At 34.6% G+C, this 26,655-nt stretch overlaps 1 protein-coding gene across 4 annotated transcripts in view; it reads right to left on the reverse strand.

Moving 5' to 3' along the window:
* Window positions 1-273: 273 nt before the first annotated feature.
* LOC127874296 (protein FAM135A-like) overlaps window positions 274-26,655 on the reverse strand; it is an 80,834-nt gene continuing 54,452 nt past the window's right edge. For 2 of the 4 annotated variants that reach the window (XM_052418530.1, XM_052418528.1), the window contains 8 exons: window positions 26,205-26,264; window positions 24,480-24,494; window positions 20,006-20,115; window positions 17,718-17,907; window positions 14,996-15,147; window positions 11,888-11,998; window positions 10,383-10,499; window positions 274-7,500 (listed from right to left, as the gene is read on the reverse strand). In XM_052418530.1, the coding sequence (XP_052274490.1) occupies window positions 7,295-7,500; window positions 10,383-10,499; window positions 11,888-11,998; window positions 14,996-15,147; window positions 17,718-17,907; window positions 20,006-20,115; window positions 24,480-24,494; window positions 26,205-26,264 (961 nt within the window). In that variant the 3' untranslated portion in view covers window positions 274-7,294. The remainder of the gene's footprint in view (window positions 7,501-10,382; window positions 10,500-11,887; window positions 11,999-14,995; window positions 15,148-17,717; window positions 17,908-20,005; window positions 20,116-24,479; window positions 24,495-26,204; window positions 26,265-26,655) is intronic. The other 2 variants (XM_052418531.1, XM_052418529.1) reach the window with 1 other exon arrangement.

A 26,655-nucleotide genomic window follows, 5' to 3' on the forward strand; every position in this document is an offset into this window, starting at 1 on the left:
GTGAGATACATGCTAGTTTATTCCATAGGGTGTTATACCGTCAATGTCGATATAAAATGGGATAAATGGCGATCTACTATGCACATGTTTTATTGACGTACAAACGAGCGACTCGGCCAATTGAAGGCATGATATTTGGCATACAAATACGTAACCATTAATACAATTTGTGTGTATTTTAACAGACGTTGAGCTGTGTTGTGAGATGTGGACGGACCAAACGGTTTTAAGCAGTGACACGTAATTGCTTACACAATAGTTTTAACAACAAAATTAAGTAATACATTGTATTTTATTAATTGTTACAAAGTGTACATTAAATACGTTCCCAAAACTACGCATAACAAATGCTTATCAGCAACTACATAACATGTATATGGCGAACAAAAACATTCAAAGACATTACAAAATTTACCACTGTTGTCTATGGATGCAATCTAAACTACACTAACTAAAGTAATTCTTTTAACAAAATCTTAGATGAATTTTTAACGGATGCGGGCATCTCTCGGTAACAAATTCCAGTGTAATAAATTGCGTTGTGTCAACGATCCAAATGGTCAGTTATTGAATTAAAGAAGAAACAAAAAAACATTGAAAGCAAAATCAGTTTGTAACTTTCCATTCTCAACACTATTTTCGATATGGTTTGTGACAGCTAGGAGGCGCAGATCAGCAAATAATGTATAACCAAGCCTTGCTCTAAGAAAACTGCACTAAATGCATTTGGGACAATACTTTTCACCTTGACTGGATTATGGTTTAGAAGAGACGTCTTTTAATACTTTCCCCATCAGAAGCAAAGTGAAACCAGCATAAAACTCGCAGTCTGTTCAGGTTTTATGCTGTTTGCTACTCATCATTATCTAAGGGATGGAAATGAAGTATTTAAAACTTCAATATATTAAGAAATGACTTAAATTTAATTGGATTTTCTAAAGGACTTCAAATGCAAAATGCGTTTATAAAGGGTAAAGGGTTTAAAAAATTGTCCCAAAGCGGTACCTATCGTGCCTGATTAACATGTGCAATACTGAACGCTCATGCATTGAGCCTGGTACCTATCGTGCCTGATTAACATGTGCAATACTTAACGCTCATGCATTAAGCCTGGTTTTCCAAGAGGAAGGCTTACTTTAATGGATCTCATAGGCAATTGAGGCTAAGTTATTATTTACATGCATAACATCAAGGCAACTGGGTGTAAAACATTAAAACTTGAAAAATTACATTGACATTGGGTTACTTTTGGCATTAAGACAAATTTGCTATGGAAATGTTAGGATTGTAGAGGATGTAAATATCAAGATAAACAGATAATTTGTATCAATTTTTAAACACTGTGTACTCGATTATTTTCACACAAAATGGCACAATGATGTATCACACTTTAAATCGATGTTATTATAATAAACGTAAGTAAAGTTTTCTTAATAAAGAACAAGAGATGTGTTTATCAGAAACACAATGCCCCCTACTGCACCGCTTTGAATTTATTTGTTACTTTTTACCTTGAAGTGACCTTGACACTTCACCACTCAAAATGTGCAGCTCCGTGAGATACACATGCATGCCAAATATCAAGTTCCTATCTTCAAAATTGCAAAAGTTATGGCCAATGTTAAAGTTTGGGACGGATGCACAGACTGACAGACAGACAGACGGACAGACAGACAGTTCAACTGCTATATGCCACCCTACCGGAGGCATAAAATTAGTAAACAATTGAAATTCAACCAAAAAATATACAATTGCTTTGTCAACATTTTCAGGTTATCAGTCATATTAGGCAGAAATAATTATTTACTAGTACCAAAATAAAATAACTGTTGGAATGTGTCTGAGACTTGAAGTATCATGCATTTGACTTCATTTTAATAAATATATATGTCTTGTTCTGAGAAAACTGGGCTTAATTCATGTGCGTTAAGTGTCGTCCCAGATAAGCCTGTGCAGTCCGCACAGGCTTATCAGGGACGACACTTTCCGCCTTGATTTTCGGTAAGGAGGGACTTCCTTGAAACTAAAAATACCATTAAAGCGGAAAGTGTCGTCCCTGATTAGCCTGTGCGGACTGCACAGGCTAATCGGGGACAACACTTTACACATATGAATTAAGCCCAGTTTTCTCAGAACAAGACACATATATTGAAATAAGATTAAGATAAAATTTATCCTGAGCATACAAAGCTTTTAAAAGAATGAAATGCAAGGAACAATAAAACCAGAACCTTGTTATGCATGTCAACTTTGTTGTGTTAACTCTCAAAATTCAGTAACAATTTGTATAAATTGTTTTTATTAAATTTGTATTGTTTTGCATTATACGTAAATGTGACAGAGATTGTCTACTTATAGTTTCATATACTTGTTTTATTATATTGACATCTATTTTTGGCCGGAGGCATTTGTTAACATATGGTAATAAACAAGTAAAAAGAAACAAAAACACAAATAAACTGGTGATTCAGTGGTAAACAGTGAACAGATTTGCATTAAAAAATCTTCCTATACCTGTAACCGATTTATAACCAGAATGGAGAAAATCTATAATCTTTAAGTAAATGTAATGCCGTACGTTTGATACTGTTTTAATGAATGCTGAAAACCAATTTTAAAATAATTAAATTATACACTTCCGAAAGGATGCTGTGCTGCTTCTATCCAACATGTCATAATAATACACAAAATATTTAATGGGGTACAATTTGACTTCAAACAAAGTAACAAAGAATTATTAAAATAAAGTGAGCAGACGTTTCAGTTAAATGATACCAAAATCAACATTTCCACATTGGTGTATTTGGAAATAATCATGCATGTGCTACCTGTAGATTGGTGAGAATACCAAGGACAATTGAACTCCTAACTGTATGATTTCAATGAATCTACCTGTAGATTGGTGAGAATACCAAGGACAATTGAACTCCTAAATGTATGATTTCAATGAATCTACCTGTAGATTGGTGAGAATACCAAGGACAATTGAACTCCTAAATGTATGATTTCAATTAATCTACCTGTAGATTGGTGAGAATACCAAGGACAATTGAACTCCTAAATGTATGATTTCAATGAATCTACCAGGATGAATATGCACATGCACGATATTTGATAAAATTGTTTGCTTTTGTTTTGCAGACCAAAACAATACATAATGCCGCTATAGCTAATGATATAGTTTAAAGTATATTTTCAGTAAATGATTACATATTATAATGTAAGACTACAAACAATTGAACTCCTAAATGTATGAAATTTATGAATCTATCAGGATGGAAATGAACTTGCACGATATTTGATACAATTGTTTGCTTCTGTTTTGCAGACAAAACAATACATAATGCCGCTAATAACATAGTTTAAAGTATATTTTCAGTAAATGATTACATATTATAATGTAATATTATCATCAATAGCCATGTTATGCAGTCCTTTACCAAATAGTGAAGTACTTTGGTTATATAAAGGGCAGCTCTAACGAGCAAGGGGAACTCTATTGTTTTTAAAACAGAGAGGAACTCTTAAAGAAAGTCGTATGAAAATGTAAATACATTACTTATTTTCAAACAAATGAGTTAATTCTTAACATACAAAAATATATTCTATTTAAAAAGATTTCAAAGAAACATCCTGATATTTTTTTTATAAAATCAAAGAATTTTCTCCTAACTGAGATTTTTGCTATCCAGTTTTGGCAAATAAAAGCCGATTATTAAAATGTGCCATAAAATGTGAAAAAGTGGTAAAATGCATGTGCGTACAGTGTCCTCATAGATAAGCCTGTGAAGTCTGCACAGGCTCATCTGGGATGACACTTTATGCACATGCAGTAAACCCCCTTGTCACAGAGCACGGTCCAAATATATGTTCAATTTCTGACTAGATGGATGAGGCTGTAAATGATCAAATTGTGTGTTTTCTACAACTTAAAAACTTAATTTAAATATTGAATAACATTTTAAAAACTCCAAAATGCAACATACATGTAATAACTGTTCATACATTAATTTTAATCAACATGGTCTGATAAAGCACATTTAAAAATGAGGATTTCTTTACATTTGCGATTTAAGTACTTTCTTGCCAATGTCTACGTATTTTATGGTACGCTTCATAACAATGAATAAATTGAAAGCATAATTATGAGGAAACCAATTTAACAAGTTCATGTATATATGATAACAACTTGCTACCCAGTCATTTGAAATATCCATGCACCTGTTTCACTAATGGTAACAAACAGCTGACAGTTTGCTTTTTTTTTTCAAGGTTTGAATAAGGCCCTTTAAAATAGGTCATTTCTTTTCAATAACTTCGCATAAAAAAAGGTACATTGTTAGTAGAACTGCTTAAATTTCTGTTGTTCACGTTTATTTTTAATGATTTTCAATGTAATATGAATTTCCAATGGCATGATGCATTAATCTTCCAAATTATTTAGTTAATTCAAGAACAAATTAGGGTCAATCAACTTGAAGGAACAAAAAACCTTCTGTTTATGCATCATTGCAGAAATCATAACAGAATACATGGTAAAGCATTTTTGTCATTTTAAGTATATAAACAACAAAATGTCCTTGTGAACGAAGTAAAATAGAGACCATTTAAATTAACAACTACATGTTCGAATAAATATACATTCAAAACTATGGTAACTATCACAAAATAATTCATCATGCACTGCACCAGAATCTAAAAAAGATCTGATTCAAGAATGTATTAGAAACAATAGGAATACATGTAAGTTAATTGCACTAACATAATCAAAGATGATATGAAAGGGTTTGATGTAAGAATACATCATGACGGAATAGGTAAAGGAAGGAATATGTCACAGAACAAACATAAAGAAAACAAACCAAAGTTTAAAGAAAAATATATAATACTATGTTACTTGCAAAATATTGTAAAACAATTTATAAACATATGACCACACACATGAGCACACAAATGTTTAATGTGTCAAAAATCTATTGGCATTTGCTAATACTTAATGGACACAAACTGCTACACAAAGCTATAGGGCAGATCAGTCGTCTTCCATGGTACCCATACAACTAATAATAGTGCATACTTTCAAATGAAACAGTTACCCTAATGTATTTTGTCAATGTACATGGTCAGGTCAGATAAAACATGTTTTTTTAATCAGCACATTTTATATTCCAACTGTGAACTTGGTTCAATTGAAAAATAATCACATAAACATGAGCATGTCAAATACCATTACACACATTAATAAACACCAATAAAAGCAGACATATTATTTGTGAATTTTAACACTGCACATCAATCAGTTTGAACAACTATGTGTGTACAAATTAACATAATAATGGCCCATTTTTAATATAATTCACAACAAGGGACAAAATTGTCACAAAACCAGGTTTTCATTGTGAAAAAAAAATCTGATAAAGGGAGAAAACTCAAACTGAACTTTTGAAATGACCAAAAAAAATTAACCCCCTTTGTAATTTTTTTTTTTTTTTAAATCTATTTTTAGTCGTGGCGACCTTGACATTGGAGATATTGACGTGATTCTTTCGTGGGACACACCGTCCCATGATGGTGAACAAATGTGCCAAATGATTTTAAAATCTCACAATGAATGACATAGTTATGGCCAGGACAAGCTCATTTATGGCCATTTTTGACCTTTGAACTCAAAGTGTGACCTTGACCTTGGAGATATCGACGTAATTATTTCGCGCGACACACCGTCCAATGATGGTGAACAAATGTGCCAAATGATTTTAAAATCTGACGATGAACGACATAGTTATGGCTCGGACAAGCTCATTTATGGCCATTTTTGACCTTTGAACTCAAAGTGTGACCTTGACCTTGGAGATATCGACGTAATTATTTCGCGCGACACACCGTCCAATGATGGTGAACAAATGTGCCAAATGATTTTAAAATCTGACAATGAACGACATAGTTATGGTCCGGACAAGCTTATTCCGCCAGCCAGCCAGCCAGCCAGCCCGCCCGCATTCGCCAATCAAATAACCAGTTTTTTCCTTCGGAAAACCTGGTTAAAAACCTATAAGGTCCCTGCAACTAGTATGTTGATGATAAAATGTTATACCAGTTTTATAGCTCACTTCAATCAAGCAAGTGTAACTTGATAAATTACCAGCCTTCATGCCAGGCTTTCAAAGCAATCAATTGCATGAAAATCTCTCTTCTTAAGTATCTAATACAGAGAGAAAACGGAGAGAAAATGTTAGATTACAACTTTAAAACTTCTATTTTTGAACAGATTTAAATTTCTCCCCACAGAATTCTCAGATAACAGAACACAAACCAGTTTGATATTGAGCCATATTAGCGTTTTATGAGATTCTAAGACTTTGAGAAACTGATACATGTACTTGTGGCTATACAACTTGATTCTAGCAATTTTAAATTGATTTAATCTACATGTCAATACCTTTGACATTAAGTTTATAAATTACAATTCATTTTTCATTTTGTAGCAAATGAGGCATTAAAATGATACTTGAAAGCTAGCATGAAATGCTCATGTTTGAAAAATATAAATAATCACTTACTTGTATTACAACAATATTTAATTATTCAAGAAGTAATGAAATGCCCATTTTATGATTTTCACTACAAAATGTAATACAGCAACGAATATAAATAATGACATAAACAATAATTACAGAACAGAAACGACAATTGAGATTCTACTGTTATATGCTTATTCCTAGTCTAGAGACAGGCTATTTATTGTGCACGTTTCCAAACATTTGTCTATTAACTGTTATAGTGTCAATAGAAAAAAAGGCTATTGCAAGTATTTGAATATACATAACATTTGCTTTTCAAATATCCAATCCATACAAGGACATGGCTGTTTGAAGTACTTGAGCCAACAGACAAACCTTTGTTGGTTGTAGTAGTTATGTCCACATACAAAACTTGGTTGATTGTAGCACTTAGGTCCGCATACAAAACATGATCTTTAAAATATTTATGTCAACACGAAATATACTGGTAATTTTTTGAAGTCCATGAGTCCACAGACAAAAACACGCCTGTTTTTGTCACTAAGGTCCACAGAAAAACCTGTCTGTTTCTAGTAACTGAGTTCAGTAAGAGAAACTTGAACTAAGTCACTTTAGTCTAAGATAAGAGTCGTAAAATTAGCACATTTGAAAATTTTCCTTCGACAATATACATATTTGTAGAACTTGAATCATAAAAAAAACTTGACTATGGACAGTACAGAGGTCCACAGAAAAGCTAAACCAGAATAACTTAATTCTTATGAAAAACGTGTCTACTTGAAGTACTTAAGTCCGCACACCATAAGGAATTTTTCGATGAAGATTTCCGAGTCTAAGACGGCAATATGTGCGGCTCTACCAATGATGGTGTTTGCAGTGCTGGGCAGGGCGTGGAATACGTCGTAACGGATGAGCTTGCATTTCGGGTTGTTTACGATAGGCGTAAGAATGTTGGCGACCATTTCACCGTACACTGAACCTGCCAAAATGATTAACAAATATAAGAAATCATGCAATTTGTTACAAACTTTGGTGGGTGATAAGAGAGACATTCTTGAACATCTGCAATGAAATCAGCCATGTTCTGGATGAATTGGGCTGAATGCATGTGCATAAAGTGCCGTCCCGGATTAGCCTGTAAAGTTTCAACAAGCTTATCAGGGACAACACTTTCCTTATAAAGTAGATTTTTTTAAAGAAAATACTTTCTTTAAAAGAACAAGAGATGTGTTCGTCAGAAACACAATAACCCCTATTGCGCGGCTTTGATTTTTTTTTTTTTACCTTTTACCTTGAAGGATGACCTTGACCTTGAACTTCCACAACTCAAAATGTGCAGCTTCATGAGAACGCCGCTTTGAAATTTTATAAAAAAAATTACCTTTGACCTTGAAGGATGACCTTGACCTTGAAGGATGACCTTGAACTTCCACCACTCAAAATGTGCAGCTTCATGTTAACGCTGCTTTAAAACAATTTTTTTTTTTACCTTTGGCCTTAAAGGATGACCTTAACCGTGAAGGATGACCTTGACCTTGAACTTCCACCACTCAAAATGTGCAGCTTCATGAGAACGCTGCTTTGATTTTTTTTTTTTTGTTTTTTAACCTTTGACCTTGAAGGATGACCTTGACCTTACACTTCCACACTCAAAATGTGAAGCTTCATGAGATACACATGCATGCCAAATATCAAGTTGCTATCTTTAATATTGAAAAAGTTATGGCCAATGTTAAAGTTTCGGACGGACAGACGCCATATATTTGACATTCGTCCTTGAAGGATGAACTTCACCTTCACCTTTCACCACTCAAAATGTTCAGCTCCATGAGATACACATGCATGCCAAATATCAAGTTGCTATCTTCAATATTGAAAAAGTTATGGCCAATGTTAAAGTTTCGAACGGACAGACGCCATATATTTGACATTTGACCTTGAAGGATGACCTTCACCTTCACATTTCACCACTCAAAATGTTAAGCTCCATGAGATACACATGCATGCCAAATATCAAGTTGCTATCTTCAATAGTGAAAAAGTTATGGCCAATGTTAAAGTTTTTTTCGGACAGACGGACAGACTGACATACACACATACTGACATACTGACTGACGGACAGTTCAACTGCTATATGCCACCCTACCGGGGGCATAAAAATTCCATTAAAACAGAAAAAGTCGTAAAGGACAACACTTTTCCCTATTATGATATTTTTCGTTTTAAATGAGATCTCTTCTAAAACGAAAATCTAGTGTAGGCGGAAGTGTTGTTCCTGATTAGCGTGTGCACAGGTTCATCTAGGACAACACTTAACCCTTTCAGTGCGGGAACCGAATTTTGAAGGCCTTTGCAAACAGTTTGGATCCAGATGAGACGCCACAGAACGTGGCGTCTCATCAGGATCCAAACTGTTTGCTATTCTGATAATATTCTTTGAAAAAAATCGAAGAAAATGCTAATTTTAGAAATTCAGCAGACGACATTTTAGCAGACAACAAATTTCCCAGCATGCAAAGGGTTAAAGCACATGCATTCACCCCATTTCACATAGAGAGGCTCAAACTTATGAAAGGATACCATTGCAATGTAACTGTTTCATTTCATGGACCATAAATTATAGGGGTTACAATTTTATATTTAGTCACCCTCTGAGAAAACAGGGCTTAACCCTTTACCACGTAGATATGTATTTTCACGCATTTGTAGTCCCTTAGAAAGTTAAATTTTATTTAAGACCTTTCTTACTAGATACAAGTATCAAAGGCTTAATTTCCAACCCTTAGATACTGATGAGCAGCAAACAGCATCAAACCTGAACAGACTGCGAGTTACTTGTTCTGGTTGTATGCTGTTTGCATATAGCCATTTTCACTTTGCTCCTGAGTGGAAAAGGGTTAATGCATGTGGGTTAAGTGTCGTCCCAGATTAGACTGGTCGGTTTGTTAATTTTGGAAAGGAAATTGAAAAATATGGCCATAGATATCCAAATGAAAAGAACATACAAAACCAACACACCATGGTGCAAAATGCTTATTTTTAAACATATCTTGACTGATGAGAATAACGATGTAAACCAAATACAAATTGACTGAGTCTTCAGAAAAAGCATCATGCAATAAAAAGGATTGCCCCTGATTTGTATGTTCTGGTATAAAAGCAGTGAGGAAATGGTAGGAAAGATAAATTGAACTGTCATAAAATATTATCCAAATCAAATTGTGTTATAGATATAAAATGACAGATTGCAAATTAATTACATTACAATTAATTACATTATCTTCAGCACAAAATCAAAATAAAATAACCTAATTCCTGTGTAAGTTTGAAAAGTGTTTGAATAATGATTGAAATGTGTTGTGATATGTATAACAGATTACATGAAATGTGTTGTGATATGTATAACAGATTACATGAAATGTGTTGTGATATGTATAACAGATTACATGAAATGTGTTGTGATATGTATAACAGATTACATGAAATGTGTTGTGATATGTATAACAGATTACATGAAATGTGTTGTGATATGTATAACAGATTACATTATAATATGAGTATCATCTGGGAAAACTGCCCTTAATGCATGTGCGTAAAATGTCATGGCAGATTAGCTTTTGCAGTCCCCACAGGCTAATCAGGGACAACACTTTCCCCTTGTATGTAATATTTAGTTTTTAATGAGGCCTCTTCTTAAACCAAAATCTAGTGTAGTCCAAAGGTGTTGTTCCTGATTAGCCTCAGCAGACTGCAAACGCATACTGGGACGACACTTTACGCACATACATTAAGCCCAGTTTTCCTAAAACAAAACTCACATTATATCAAAGGAAGAGGACTCTTGATGCAAACACAACATACCTAGTCCAGTGCTGTCCCTTTGAGCCGCTTTGCACATCTCTATGCGAGAGGAATGGTATGGGACGTAACGGTCCTGAGACGAACCGACCAGTAGTACATGCTTGAAAAATTCTAGACCTGAAAACAAACAGAACATTATCATTACATTGTGATCCATTAAATCCAAACAACAAACATTTAATAATCTTCACAAGACAAATCGTTTCAACGGAAAATGCTGCCTTAATATGTACTTTTTTTCTTCAGTTTTAAATAGCACATGATTCTAAAAAAGTCATCTTCAACTGATTTGGTAATCAGTTACGGTGAATTAAGTAGGATGAAATTGAATGCTTACTGTCTCAAAGGACAGGTTCTTGCAAATACTTATATTATTATGAAGAGATTTCCTGATAGAAATGAAACAAAACACTGGCACTCATGTTAACCTGCAGCACAATCATTTAAATTAGTTTGCAGTATTCACCAGTATTCCAGTCAATGGCAGTCAGGTAACCTACCCACACTGTTTAGGGGCTAAGCTAGTTTACCAATTTAAACTGTACCTTCTTTCTGTCCATTCTTGAATCAGAGGTAAGGATAGAACACTTGTATTACCCTTAACCATTCCAATATGCACTTTTGCACTTTTGTAATTCCCTAGAAAATCAGACAAAATTTAAGACTTTTTTTACTAGCTTCAAGCTTTTTTAAGCATTTCCAACCCTAAGGTACTGATGAGAAGCAAACAGGATACAATTTTAACAGACTGCAAGTTACTCACAGGCTGTTCTGTTGCATATAGCCATTTATACTTGGCTCTGAGTGAGAAAGGGTGAATGACCCACTTCCACACAATTTGTATGGCCAGGCAGGGAATCTTTTAACACCAAATCATCCCCAAACAAGATGCGTTTGTGAAACACAATGTCCCCCTATATTACGTTTGACCTTGGAGGATGACCTTGACCTTGTGAAGGATGACCTTGACCTTTTACCACTCAAAATGTGCAGCTCCATGAGATACACATGCATGCCAAATATATAGTTGCTATCTTCAAAATTGCAAAAGTATTCATAAAATAAGCGATTTGGGCCACATATATTTGACCTCTGACCTTGACCTTTCACCACTCAAAATGTGCAGATCTATGAGATACAAATGCATGCCAAATATCAAGTTGCTATCTTCAATATTGCAAAAGTATTCATAAAATGAGCGATTTTGGCCACATATATTTGACCTCTGACCTTGAAGGATGACCTTGACCTTGACCTTTCACCACTCAAAATGTGCAGCTTCATGAGATACACATGCATGCCAAATATGAAGTTGCTATCTTCAATATAGCAAAAGTTATTGCAAAATGTTAAAGTTGGGCCAAACAGACCAACAGACAGACAGGGCAAAAACAATATGTCCCCCACTACTATAGTGGGGGACATAAAAACTCATTGCCCTCAATTTGAATGAAATGTGTTATTCCAGGAGTCTTCCAACTCGGCTAGACCATTAAACAACTCACCTGGTTTCTGACTGAGTTGATAGAGGAAGGAGGCACGGGGGTCGGTGCTGTCCTTCAAAGACAGCTGCAGCAGGGAGCCAGACTTCTTCCACTTCTGCATGAACCACATACCTGTGCGGGAACCAGACATTGTATGATTCTGTGGTCTTTTTCTGGTCATTTTAGGATAAAACAAGAGATGTGTTTGTCACAAACACAATGCCCCTTACTGCCCCGCGCTGAAGCCATATATTTGACATTTGACCTTGAAGGATGACCTTGACCTTTAACCACTCAAAATGTGCAGCACCATGAAATACACATGCATGCTGAATATCAAGCTGCTATCTTCAATATTGCAAAAGTTATGGCCAATGTTAAAGTTTTCGGACAGACGCACAGACTGACAGACAGACGGACAGTTCAACTGCTATATGCCACCCTACCGGGAGCATAAAAATGCAATTTTGGATTTGGGATTGTTTTTGGTGAAAAGTCGACTGAATTGGGAATTTTTTTGGGGGGGGGGGGGGGAAATTAGGATTCTTTTACAACTTGTGTTTATGCATGGGTCTTGCCGACATCTTTTTCTGGGAACCGGCGATTGTATGATTTTCTTCAACCAGCCCAGTGCCCCAGATAAGCTGCGTATCTGCGTCTTTCACCCTATTAAAATGTTTAAAAACGCAAAGAAATAAAATATCATGCGTATTGGAAACGCAACCAAATTGACGTTTACGCAAATTCTTCAAATTTGATGCGTACGATACAATAGCTTCGATCGGAAAATGCTTTGCTCATTTTCGTTTTTTTTTTTTTGGAATTATTATCGTAACGCGGCGACTCTTTCATTCAGCAAGCACCAGGATGACGGAGAAGGAAAACAGCTACAGTTATTCAAACGCTCTGCAGACTAAATTTCATAGTTAAATAAAGTGTCTGACCAAATCATTTACGACAACATACATCCGTTTTCAATCTGACTTAATCCGTTGCTCATTGTGCATGTATTTGTAAAGCGTCTGTAATTTCAGTTTCTATTACTATGCCAAATAACAATTTCAAAGAGAGGTCGAGGACGTCCGCGATTGTTGCGCAAAAATATCAGGCGATCGCAAACTTGTTTGAACCAAGAAAGCAAGAGTCAATAAGTGCCGAAACATTCATTTGATCGATTTTGATTATATGTTTGACAGTTACACAAATGTTTTAAGTTTAAATTATGTAAAGTTTCAAGGATTAAATATGTTATGAAACATCAGTTTATTTAAGTTAAATAAGAAAGTTTACCGTTGTATTGAATCAATGCAAGTGTGCAGCTTCATCAGAAGTAAAGCAGTAATGATTTTAAGGTATGCATTTTAATAACTCATTTCACCCTATTTCAAGAATGAAATCACCCTATTTTTCAAAATCAATGGGTGAAAACCCTATTTCCTAAATAATTATCTGGGGCACTGAACCGGCCATTGATTTATTTTGTGGGAACCAGACATTGCAATATTTTGTAGGAAACAGCTATGGTATGGTTTTGAATGGTTGAGGTATTTTTTGTATATCTGCACATTAAATTACTTTTCCAAACAAAGCACTCTCACAGATTTTTCTGTACACAGAGAACAAAATCATCCTTTTTAAAATAAACAAAAAACAAAAGAAACAGAAAGCTTACCAGTACAGTCCTGAGCAAGCAAAATACAGTTCTTGTTCCATTATCATTTTTAAAGAAACGTAATGTTGAAACCAAAATCACATTCATATTTTCATTTATAATCTGCCAACATCCTTGTGGTTTAACTTATACCAATCAGACCAGTAAACCATCATTGCATATAAAACAAACTCAAAACAAAATAAAAAATCTTTAAATACTGAACTGACATGTGGAAACCAATGTATACCTGCCGTTATTATTACTGACAGAATTACTAACTAATATATAGCTCATACCGTGCAGTGCTTCTAGTTTAGTTTCAACCAATTTATTTTAGCTTGCTAGATGCATCCAATGCTTTTGGCTCATTATATAAATACTTTCAAGTCCATTTCCTGGGAAGAACAAGTACTCGAGAATGCTCCCCTATTGAAAGTAAGACCTGGGACCTCCTAAGTTCTAAGGCAGATTCCACATAAAAAAGACCATTGCAGCCTTTTTCAACCCAAAACATATAAGCCCTTCGCGGGGAAAAACTGGCTAAATGCAGGAGTGTGAAGTGTCCTCCTATATTAGCCTGTGCAGTCTACACCGGCTTGTCATGTACAGCCTTATTCTATGAAAACTGGAACTTAATGCTTATGTGTGAAGTGTCTTCCCACATAAGCCTGTGCAGAGGACAACACTTTCCGCCTTGACTGCGTTTCCACTAAGAAAAGACTTTCTTTAAACAAACTAGAAAGTGTCACACACATACCCATGTTTACGAGGCCACTAGTACACACACATACCCATGTTTACGAGGCCGCTAGTGCACACACATACCCATGTTTACGAGCAGAGCTACAGATAACATGCCTATCTGCATATTTATGCATTGAAACATTATAAACGCTTAAAAAATTGGCCTAGTACGTAACATTATGCAATACAAATCTTGGTACGTTTTTTTTATCAATTAAAGTGCGTAACCGGTTAAACAATCAAGTTTAGTGTTAAGTGTAAGTGCACCTTTAAATCAAAAGAAAGGAAATCAAAAGAACCATCAAATAAAAATAGCAGCCCATCATGTTCTAGGTTCGAAAAAGGGACGTTTCAAGCCAACAGAGGCTCCTGCAGGAAGTAACTGTATATCACAATATGCCAATAGAGATATATCTTATGATGCTTTTAGACTTGTTAAAGTAATTTTAAGCGATCACATTGTTGAAGAAGTTTATAGTTAACTTACATAGACGACAGGCAGTGTGACTTTATTTCAATTGCACAAGCAGTGCCATAACCTAATTAAATTGCATGTACTATGTAAGTTTTTCATGGAAATTGAGAACAGCTCTCAATATTTCTAAATACCCTTTATGGCTGAAACAAAGGAGTAGAATACCATTTAAACATAATATCAGGGGGTAAAATACGCTTTAGACTTAATCCTTATCTGGAGCTCTGTTTACAAGGCTGCTAGTGCACACACATACCCATGTTTACGAGGCCGCTGCTGTTGAATAGAGTCCCCAAGTGAGGCCCAGACAGGGAGAGGAATGTGTGCAGCCTGGGCAGCAGTGGGAACATATCCTGATGGGTCAGCGCCGACCTGATGATGATAGTGCCCAGAGAGTGACCGATGAAACTGCAAACACATGAACATAATATAGTAGAGCCTCATGGGCTTAATGCTTTTAGGCCCACGTCCTCACAGCCAGCCTCATTTGTAAATTAAGGAACAGTGCTTCATGTGCCAGGCAAAAGGCATGCAACAGTTACTTTGTGTCATAAACTTATAATGTGCAAATAGCCAATCTTCTCATTGTTGATAAATATACTATTCATACACTACATAATTATGACAGTGACATAAAAACACAAACAAATAGTGCATTTATTTTATTTGAAACTGAAATGTATTTGTGTTTACGTTCAAGTTAGTTGTAGAAAATCCTACTTTATTTCAATCAAAAAACAAAGACAAGAGGGCCAAGATGGCCCTAGTTCGCTCACCTGAGAGGAGTCGGCTCATTCAATCTTTACCAAATGTCAAACTTGACCTAGATATTGTCCAGACAAACATCCTGGTCAAGTTTCATCATTATTTAATCTGCGAGTCATGATCAATATACATATGAAGTTTCATGATCCTAAGCGTAAGCATTCTTGAGTTATCATCCAGAAACCATTTTTCTAAGTTGAGTCACCGTGACTTTGACACCCATTGTGTGAATATGTGAATACGTTATTTGGCACTAAGACCTTGACCTTTGACCAAGTGACCTGATAAAAAATAGGGGTCAACTGCGAGTCATGATCAACATACCTATGAAGTTTCATGAACCTAGGCCTAAGCGTTCTTGAGTTATCATCCAGAAACTATTTTACTATTTCAGGTCACCGTGACCTTGACCTTTGACCTAGTGACCTGAAAATCAATAGGGGTCATCTGCGAGTCATGATCAATGTACCTATGAAGTTTCATGATCCTAGGCATAAGCGTTCTTGAGTTATCATCCAGAAACCATTTTACTATTTCAGGTCACCCCGACCTTGACCTTTGACCTAGTGACCTTAAAATCAATAGGGGTCATCTTCGAGTCATGATCAATGTACCTATGAAGTTTCATGATTCTAGACATAAGCCCTCTTGAGTTATCATCTGGAAACCATTTTACTATTTCTGGTCACCGTGACCTTGACCATTGACCTAGTGACCTGAAAATCAATAGGGGTCATCTACGAGTCATGATCAATGCACCTAAGAAGTTTCATGATCCTAGGCATAAGCGTTCTTGAGTTATCATCCGGAAACCATTTTACTATTTCGGGGTCATCGTGACCTTGACCTTTGACCTAGTGACCTGAAAATCAATAGGAGTCATCTGCGAGTCATGATCAATGTACCTTTCATGATCCTTGGCATACGCGCTCTTGAGTAATCATCCAGAAACCCTCTGGTGAACGGACAGACCGACATGAGCAAAACAATGTACCCCCTCTTCTTCCAAAGGGGGGAGAGGGGGCATAATGAGAAAACTGCCCCCCTCCCAGCAGCCATGTTAATCAACTGACCGGAACCATTTTTGAACTCAACACTCGTATCAAGGAAACAAATGTTCTGAGCAAATTTCATGAAAATGGGGCCAAAAATGTGACTTCTACTGTGTTCACAAGTTTTCACTATATACATATAGAGAAAAATGCCCCACCCACTGGCAGCCATGTTTTTTCACCAATCCCGACCATTTTCAAACTCATCCGAGATATCAATAAAGCCAATGTTTTGACCAACTTTCATGATGATTGGGCAAAAATTGTGACTTCTAGAGTGTTTACAGGGTTTCTCTATAGCCAAATAGGGAAAATGGCCACTATATACATATAGAGAAAAATGCGCTGCCCACTGGCAGCCATGTTTTTTCACCGATCTCGACCATTTATGAACTCATCTGAGACATCAATTGAACCAATGTTTTGACCAATTTTCATGATGATTGGGCAAAAGTTGTGACTTCTAGAGTGTTTACAAGTTTTCTCTATAGCCAAATAAGGAAAACTGCCCCGCCCACTGGTTGCCATGTTTTTCAACACACAGGAACCACTTTTGAACTCAATCAAGATAAGACAAACATTTTGACAAAGTTACATGAAGATTTAACATAAAATGTGACTTCTACAGTGTTTACAAGGTTTTTCTATTTTTTTACCTAGTGACCTAGTTTTTGACCCGGCACAACCCAGTTTTGAACTCGACCGAGATTTTATTGGGGCAAAGCTTTTGACCAAGTTTCATGCAGATGGGACAAGAAATGTGGCCTCTAGAGTGTTTACGAGCACATGTTTACGGACGGACGGAGTACTGACATACGACGGACAAAGACCGGTCAGAAAAGCTCACCTGAGCAATCAAGTGAGCTAAACAAATGAAACTACAAAAATATATTATAATCTTGGTTAATATTAACCTGTACTCAGAAAATAATAATTCTGCAGTGGAAATGAAGCCTCATTCTTAGATAACTGGGCATGTGCAGTCTGCACAGGCTAACCAGGGATGATACTTTACGTCTAAACTGGATTTTCATTTAGAAGGGTCTTTTAAAAGCAACTTATTCCATAAAAGCTGAAAGTTTAGCCTTTACCTTTTAGGCACATTAATAAAGCTAAGAATTCCCTGAATGCTGCTTTTGAACTTTTAAATAATCAGCTTACCTTATACGAGCAACTTTCAGCGAGTACATGTCGATGTGAATAACAACCTCTGCAACAAGTCGCTTTGTCATCACATCAAAATCTGCGAATGTGTCTGACTGGTTCCTCTCTGACATAAGGAACTCGAGCCGGTAACCAGGCAGTGACATCTCCATGTATGTCTTCACAAGACGAAGATCTGCGCTGTTACCTGAATTTTCCCATTTCAGTACATTAGGTTTAAAGGTTTTCATTGGTTATTTTAGCAATCTATACTTGATAATTGATCAATCATAAAATTGCACAGTATTCACAAAGCATTAAGGTAATATCTTCTCACAGGTCTTTTTGTTCAATATATTTTAATATATATATCATTTATAATATATATTATAATTAATATAATATAATATAATATATACTATAATATAATATTGGATTTTTTTGTTAAATATTTATAATTATTTCATGAATTGTCTATACATTTTGTACTTCCATAATCACTGAATAGGAAATATAGTGTACTGCATTTAACTACTATCAATGTACTGCATCTAACTACTATCAATGTACTGCATCTAACTACTATCAATGTACTGCATCTAACTACTATCAATGTACTGCATTGAACTACTATCAATGTACTGCATTGAACTACTATCAATGTCCTGCATTTAAAGATTAAACATGCATTGCATTCAGCTACTATTAATGTACTGCATTGAACTATTATAAGTGTACTGCATTTGACTACTATAAATGTACTGCATTTAATTACTATCAGTGTACTGCATTTAACTACGTAAATTGTACTGCAGTTAACTATTATCAATGTACCTCATTTAACTTCTATCAATATACTGCATATTTAGACGAAAAACTAAATTTTAAAGAACACATCAAAATTAAGTGTCGTACAGCCATGTACAACTACATTAAAATCAAAAACATAAGGAAATACTTAACAAAAGAAGCAACAGAAATACTTGTTTTGTCTTTGGTAATATCCCATCTGGATTATTGTAATCTGATCTTGTATGGAACAGCTTAATGCGAAATAAACAAAATGCAACGTATCCAAAACATGTGTGCCAAATTGGTACTCGGCCGACAGAAATATGACAGTTCAAAAGATGCTTTATATGAACTTCATTGGCTACCAGTAAAGGCAAGGATAACATTCAAATTACTGGCCTTCATGTATAATTGTTCTGTTGGTCACGCGCCAAAATACCTTACAGAACTTTTAAAAGAAAAAGTACCAGCACGTAACCTACGATCTACCGTCTTGTATAACGCATGTTATGATGTGAAACGCACAAAGAGAAAAACATTCTTGGACAGGAGTTTCGGAGTTGTTGGTCCGAAACTGTGGAATGACCTTCCATCAATCATCCGGACTTCGGCCTCAATAGACATTTTCAAAACGAATTTGAAAACATTTCTCTTCAGAGACTTTTACAACCTATTTTAATTTGAATACCTGTGATTAAAAAAAAAATCGAGACTCATTTGTACGGGCTTATTTGTCACTAGGACTCGGAGGACCAAGAAATTAAAGAATTGTGCGGGCTTCTTTGCTCGAAAAGGATATTTATTGTACAAGTGACTGTTTACCAAGAATCATTAGGGCTTCTTTGCTCAATGATTGAATTACATCAACCAGCTTTCTTTTAGTCACGCTTAGGCCCTCTAGTTGTGTCTTATAGCCACGCTGTAATTTTAACCTTGTTGTGTCTTGTAGTCACACTTGGTCAGTCTATTTGTGACTTGTAGTCACGATAGTTCAAATAAGGTTTAAACCCAAAAGAAGTGTCCTTAAGGGTGACAGGTGACTAAAAGCTGTGGGATCCGACAGCCAGAGTGCAGAAATATCCTTTAACGTATCCTTTTAGTTAATGAAAAACAGTGTCTGTATGTTGCCAAATATTTGCTCATAAAATCATTATTATTGTCTTAACCCTAGTTATATCAATTTATTACATAATATTTTACTTTTACTGTGTTTTAATAGTTTAGCCGGTATTGTTTTATTGCTTAAGTTTCTTACAGCATTATTATTTATATCACACATATTTAGATCATTAATCCTTTAATTAATGCTGCATAATATTATATATACCCCTAATTTTTTATCAATATTATGTACATATATATGTTTTGTACAACGCCATTGAATATAATTATATAAATAGGCATTTCATCAAATTAGAAAGTTTCAAGTTTACTGCATTTAACTACTATCAATGTTCTGCATTTAACTACTAAAAGTGTACTGCATTTAACTACTTAAAGTGTACTGCATTTACCATCTAGTCCATGCACACAGACCACAAGATGACAGCCTTTTTGGTCTTCATCATCCGTCGAGTTTGGGACGTGAAAGTAAGGAATCTGTGAAGCCAATGTTGGCTTTTCACTGAAGATAAACACATTGCAAAATTAACAGAGACTGGGATAAAGGTGTGCAGTGCGTTCTTTTCCCATCAAAACGAAAAACTGCGCATCATTTCTGTAATTCGATGCGCACCATTACGCAATGTGATCCCCGTTACATAAATCTTATATAAGATAAACTACTCTTACACAAATTATTTGTTCGCTCTTACTCAACCTGCGAGATCGTTCATGAAGAAAACGAGGTAGATCGATCCCCTCGTCTTCACAGTATTATGCTTGTTAAAGTTGTTGACTTATGTTGTCATGAGAACTCGTTGATTTACAACGCAAAACGTATTATTATAATTAATATATTTAACAAAATTGTTGCATCTGACAGACTCGGAAATAAATTTGTTGGGGTCGCAATTTTACTGACGCTGATTTTCCTATTGTCTGTATTTTTTACCCGAAATAAATCTTGAGAAAGTGCCCATTAAACTTTGTTTTTTCATAAATGGGGCAGTAATCCCATTTGAGAAAAAAACATCCCGATCTCTGAATTAGTATTTCCTTTTCAATATTGGAATATCCAGCTACACTGTAAATTCAATACAACGTGCTTTGTTAAAACGTGGGATCCAATATAACACCAGTGGGTCTTGGCTCCAGTTTTTTATCCAACCTTCCATTTCGGTCTCAAGCATTTCTTGAAATTCAAATATGGCGGGGCCCATTGTGCTGATTGTTTACCAGCTTAATTATAATCGATTGAAGACTAACCATTACTGGAGAATGACAGTTTAAGTGTGATAATATAATGTTAGATGAAAACAAAGGTGTGCATGTGTTTACCCATGTTTAATCTCTTATAATGTTTTTTTTAATGTTCTAACCATCTTTTGAATCATTAACAGCTTTGACAAGTTTAACAAGGCATGTTTGATTTCATTGTTATTTGTAGAGAATAGAAGTCTAAATATTGTCTGCTAAATGTAATTGATAATGTAACAGGCAAAATAAATTAAATAAGTAATCTCGAGGATTTAGTAATATTCAAAAGCAGAGTTATTATTTACAGAAATTCAATTTCATTTTCGCCCCGTTTTCAAAAGTCCCTGAGGTGCATGTTTTTTGCATGTTTTTTGCATGACTGCGTATGACGCAATAAAACTGTCTTTGTATCTCATTGCATTCAATCTAAATTTAAATTCACTCGTTTATTGGTTGTTTTAATTAAATCTTAACAGTGACCCATTAATCCGCTGTCCCATACGTAACATAGTCAGTGAATAACAATCGAGTACAGGAGTCCATCTTAGTTTTCATTGTGATTTATTTTTGTTAATTAATCTTTACCACAAACGCTTTCGAATGTTTGTAATGTACAATATCTGAACCACATCAAAGCAAGGACTGATTGCCTTGCTCACAACAATAAGTAAGTGTGACCTATCTGACCGGTGGTCATATGTGGACTGACTTCCCTACTGAAGTGAATATTCAGAGCTAACAAACATGGCTGTATACAAAGTTGATTGGTCAATATAACTCCGTCTTTGTACTTGCTTATTGTTGATTGGCCGATTCAATGATGTGGTAGGAAACTTGCCAGACACAATAATTACCTTTGACCTGTTTGACGGAGATTGTTGATGGTTGATTAGATTGTAATTCTCAAGGCAATTATACTGTATTTCAATAGGCGATCATTTTCACATCCATTACATATTTTATCTGTCTTGGCATCTGGTATGTATAAAGCCTGAATACATTAATCTATGTACATTTAGGTATGAATTATTGTGCTTTCTTTTTAATGTTGTGCAAAATATTTTAATCAAAATTCTTTTATTGTATTTATACTTTTATATTCTTCATAATTGAACATCTATTAATAACTTTCAAAATTCAAGAATTCAATTTATATGATTATGGCTGTTGTCTTAAAAGATTTATTAATAATTTTCTAAAGTTCAATTGTTTTATGTAAACAATAATGCCCCCTCATATTCGTTAGATTACACATTATGCACAACACACTTAACACTTCTGAAAAATGGCGTATGTGTTTATGAAATTCTTAAACAGATTTATAGTAATAAATGGCCAGATTTATTTTTTTGAATTAATGTTGTTATTATATTGGATTATTGGATATATATATATATATATATATATATATATATATATATATATATATATATATATATATATATATATATATATATATATATATATATGCACATTTATTAGAACAGCATTATGTATATAGTTATCAATACAGTAGGGTTTATATGCATGTTTTGGTGAATAAAAACACACATGGCAATAAATGAGCTCAGAACTTAAAATGCTGATCCGTTTATATTGCAGTGCTGTGGCTTAGACCCTGTTATGTGTTACATTGGAGTTACAGTGTATAATCTTAAAATCATAGTAGGTAAATAACAACATCTAATCATAGTATTTAGAAACTAAAACCAGCCAACTATTAAACAAAACTTTACAGCCAGATTTTTTTTAAATGTTACTATAATGTTGTCATGAGAATGAGATGTTGACATACTATTGTTTTTGTGTGTTTTTTTTACTAATTATATCAATTCAGATTTGTACACATTTAAGCAAATTATTAATTGAAATGTACAAAAGAAGAGTTAAATGTAACAGTATTATGTTGTTATACTTATACAAAAGCGTGTGATATATAAAATTTGGAAGAAATAAGGAAATAAGTCCAATTTTCTTTCTTAAACACTATAATATCTACAATTAGAACAGCATAATAACAAAGTAAGCATAATTCTGAGCAGATTAAGAATGAGCAATGCTTATTAAAATACGCCATCACTTCACACATCACACGTCAGGCTCACATAAGAAAGACAACTAAGAAATAAAAGGAATATTTCTCAGTATTGCATCGGAACAAGTGTTTTACACACATGCAAACATGTCCTGATGTATTGATTACAAAAATATAGGTTGTGTCAATAACAATTTAATAAATGCATCAGTGTTCATACTATCTGAAAGTTAAATAATATATTGATTAACAGAGGGACATAACTTTTGAGTTTGAATGGGAATTAAAAGAATTGGTAATATTGGCCTATTTAGAATAATTAATTTTTTTTGGAAGATAAAATACAAAGTGCTGCACATATGACAGTAGAAGAGAAAGTGTTCAGCAACATGAAAACTGACAGACAGACAAATACATTGGCAAAATCATTCAGGCATGCATAAACATGTTTCTTTTTGTTTAATCAATTCAATTCGATTGGGCAATAATTTACATAAAATTTATATAATAGAAACTTTACAAATACCTTATACTTTACCATACAATACTAATATAAGAGATCAATGCATGACTTAGTCTAGAAGTATTTTGCACGCAATCACTCCATAATATTAATCTGCTTCATGCAAAAATGGTTCCTATGCAAAAAGCGGCCAACGTAGCTCCAACGCAGCTTGGGCATTCCCACAATCTGGTCAGGAGCTACCATGCCTGCTATAAAGTCATGGGAGGTTTCCAGGCATGAAATTCCATTTGGCAAACATGACTCAATTAAACCTGCTCAACAAAGCATGAAATCCCATTTGGCATAACATGACTCTATTAAACCTGCTCAACAAAGCATGAAATCCCATTTGGCATAACATGACTCAATTAAACCTGCTCAACAAAGCATGAAATCCCATTTGGCATAACATGACTCAATTAAACCTGCTCAACAAAGCATGAAATCCCATTTAGCATAACATGACTCAATTAAACCTGCTCAACAAAGCATGAAATTTCATTTGGCATAACATGACTCAATTAAACCTGCTCAACAAAGCATGAAGCTTTATACTAAAGCATGTTGATAAAGTAAAAAACAGTATTTTTTCTTCAAATTTGGCTCATGTCTCATGTCTGATTACAAAGAATTGTTTTGACTTTTTTCGTATAAAACAAAATAAAGTAAGAAGTTAAGATATTTCTGTAGTCTAAATTTTTTATAACAGGGATAAGTTAACGCTAACAATTTTTTAATAAATTAAACATTTTTCACATAAATAACTTTTTCCAGGAACCTGTGGCATTGCTGTTAAAATAATTCTAATTAACAGTTAGTGTCAGCTGACATAACCTTGTACCATATATTGAAATATAAGCGATCGCTTTATATAAGGCTACTGATCAAATTTCTAACAAAAGCTAATTCTTTCACAATTCTTTTTCAAAGTCCTTTAATTATATAAAGAGTACCACACCATTTTTTGTGCTATCATTTTAAAACCCTCTGCATCCAAAGCTTTCTTTTAATAAAAGATATGCATTCTGTTTATAACTGCATGACTGTGTATTTTTGTGCACTCTCACACTAGTGTAAAAACATTACCTACCCGTTCTCAATAAGACTGTAGGGAAAAAGTTTAAAATAAGATGGTTAATAATTATTTGTGCCTAATTAGGGAATCAAGAGACGCACTATGGTGGGTTAAGAGAGAAACTAGTATAATACCTGATATAGAGGGATATTTAGCAAGTACAATAGTTTTAAGGTCAATACATACCATGTGGTATTTATTGTGTGGGTTATGCATTTAAGTTATCAAGGTAACATGAGAATGATTAACAGAATGAACAACCTATGGAAAACTATACAGGATAAGAATTAAATACAACAAGAGATGTGTTTGTCAGAAACACAATGCCCCCTATTGCGCCACTTTGAAGCCGTATATTTGACCTTTGACCTTGACATTTCACCACTCAGAATGTGCAGCTCCATGAGATACACATGCATGCCAAATATCAACTTGCTATCTTCAATAATGCAAAAGTTATGACCAAGGTTTAAGTTTTGCCGCCACTTTGAGGCCATATATTTGACCTTTGACCTTGAAGGATGACCTTGACCTTGCACCACTCAAAATGTGCAGCTCCATGAGATACACATGCATGCCAAATATCAAGTTGCTATCTTCAATATAGCAAAAGTCATAAGTAAAGTTAAAGTTTAACCAAGTTTAAAGTTTTATTGGGACAGAATGACAGACAGGCCAAAAACAATATACCTCCGATCATTTGATCCGTTGGCATAAAAAGGGAACAGAAATAAAAATACACATTTATATCAATTTTAAACATATTTATAAGATGAATCTGGCAGCAATCTAATGGCTCTAAGCTTGTGCATTCAGGGAAAATATGAGCAGCAGCATGGGAAAAATGGTCTTATGCCATATGCGACCAGCAAAGCTCTAGACCAGTGTTCTCCATGAAAATATGAGCAGCAGCATGGGAGAATGGTCTTATTGGAGTAACCAGTTATATTTTAAAAGAAGGCAGCACCTGAGAACAAAAACGGGCATTTTTTGCTCTGTTTTGAAATGATACTTGTGGGAAAAGTAGCTGGCACCAAGATTGTAGGATACCGGTGAAATCGCCTGCTGCTAGTGCTTTCGGAGAACACTGTCTAGACCAGCCTACACAACTAGGTTGTATGATCTGGAGCTTCTCTGTTTGCGATTAAGCCTTTCTCACTTAGAAGCAAAGTAAAATAGCATAAAAACCAGAACAGCCTGCGAGTTAAAACTCTATAAGGGACTTTAACTTTCTAAGGGACTACAAATGCGTGAAAATACGTATTTAAGAAGTAAAGGGTTAAGTCACACAAGGTTTTGTGCTCTCATCAGCCCGACAATCTAGCTCTTGACCAGACAGCGAAGATGCTCAAGATGGTCTAAAGATACACTGGTGGCATATGGCATTAGACTGATTTCCGCTCAAATCTAATTTTGAACTAACTAAACGCTACATACACTGTAAATGCTTTCAGTCGCATCAAGAATACTCTAAAAATGCTTTTTAAAGTGGAATGCTGCTAGTTGATATTTTGAAAATGACAATGTGCAAATAAGGCTTAGCTGTTCTTTAATATGTAGTTCTGGTGGATAATTTCATGATATTTCAAAATGAACATTGATTAATAACCAATTCAATCATCTGTATTGGCATCTAAATCTATCTATGTGTGTGACACACCACCATTATACATTTGTCATTTTTTATGATTTTCTAAAATTGCACATTGCAGCTGAACTTAATCATAAGCATGCAAATACCTGTACAAGTTTCCCTGATATTTCATCCTGCTTTTGAGATTTTCCCTCATTTCGATGAAACTGAAACAATATTTTTTTTTTGAATCACAACAATTAACTGTTAAATGAAAAAATGGCAAAAGTATATTATTTTTTATGTCTATTTTTGCATGAACAGGTACCTACTAATCAAACAAATCTTTATGCATAAACATAACCTAATTATATAAATGAAAAGCTGAAAATGCACAATATGTAATGTGAAACCTTCTGCCTAAAATTGGTTAAGAAAAACATAAAAGCTGCCTCATTATAAGGTCATATTTCTTCAAACAAAAACATTCAAATACTGACTTAACATTGAATGATCAGTATTTGATTTGTCATCACCAAATTAATTTTAATATCTTATTTAAAACTCTTTTAATTTCAAAAGAAATTGGACCCAATTGCCAATAAAATGCGCATCTCC

This window comes from Dreissena polymorpha, chromosome 3 (genome assembly GCF_020536995.1).
Source record: "Dreissena polymorpha isolate Duluth1 chromosome 3, UMN_Dpol_1.0, whole genome shotgun sequence".
NCBI lineage: Eukaryota > Metazoa > Mollusca > Bivalvia > Myida > Dreissenidae > Dreissena > Dreissena polymorpha.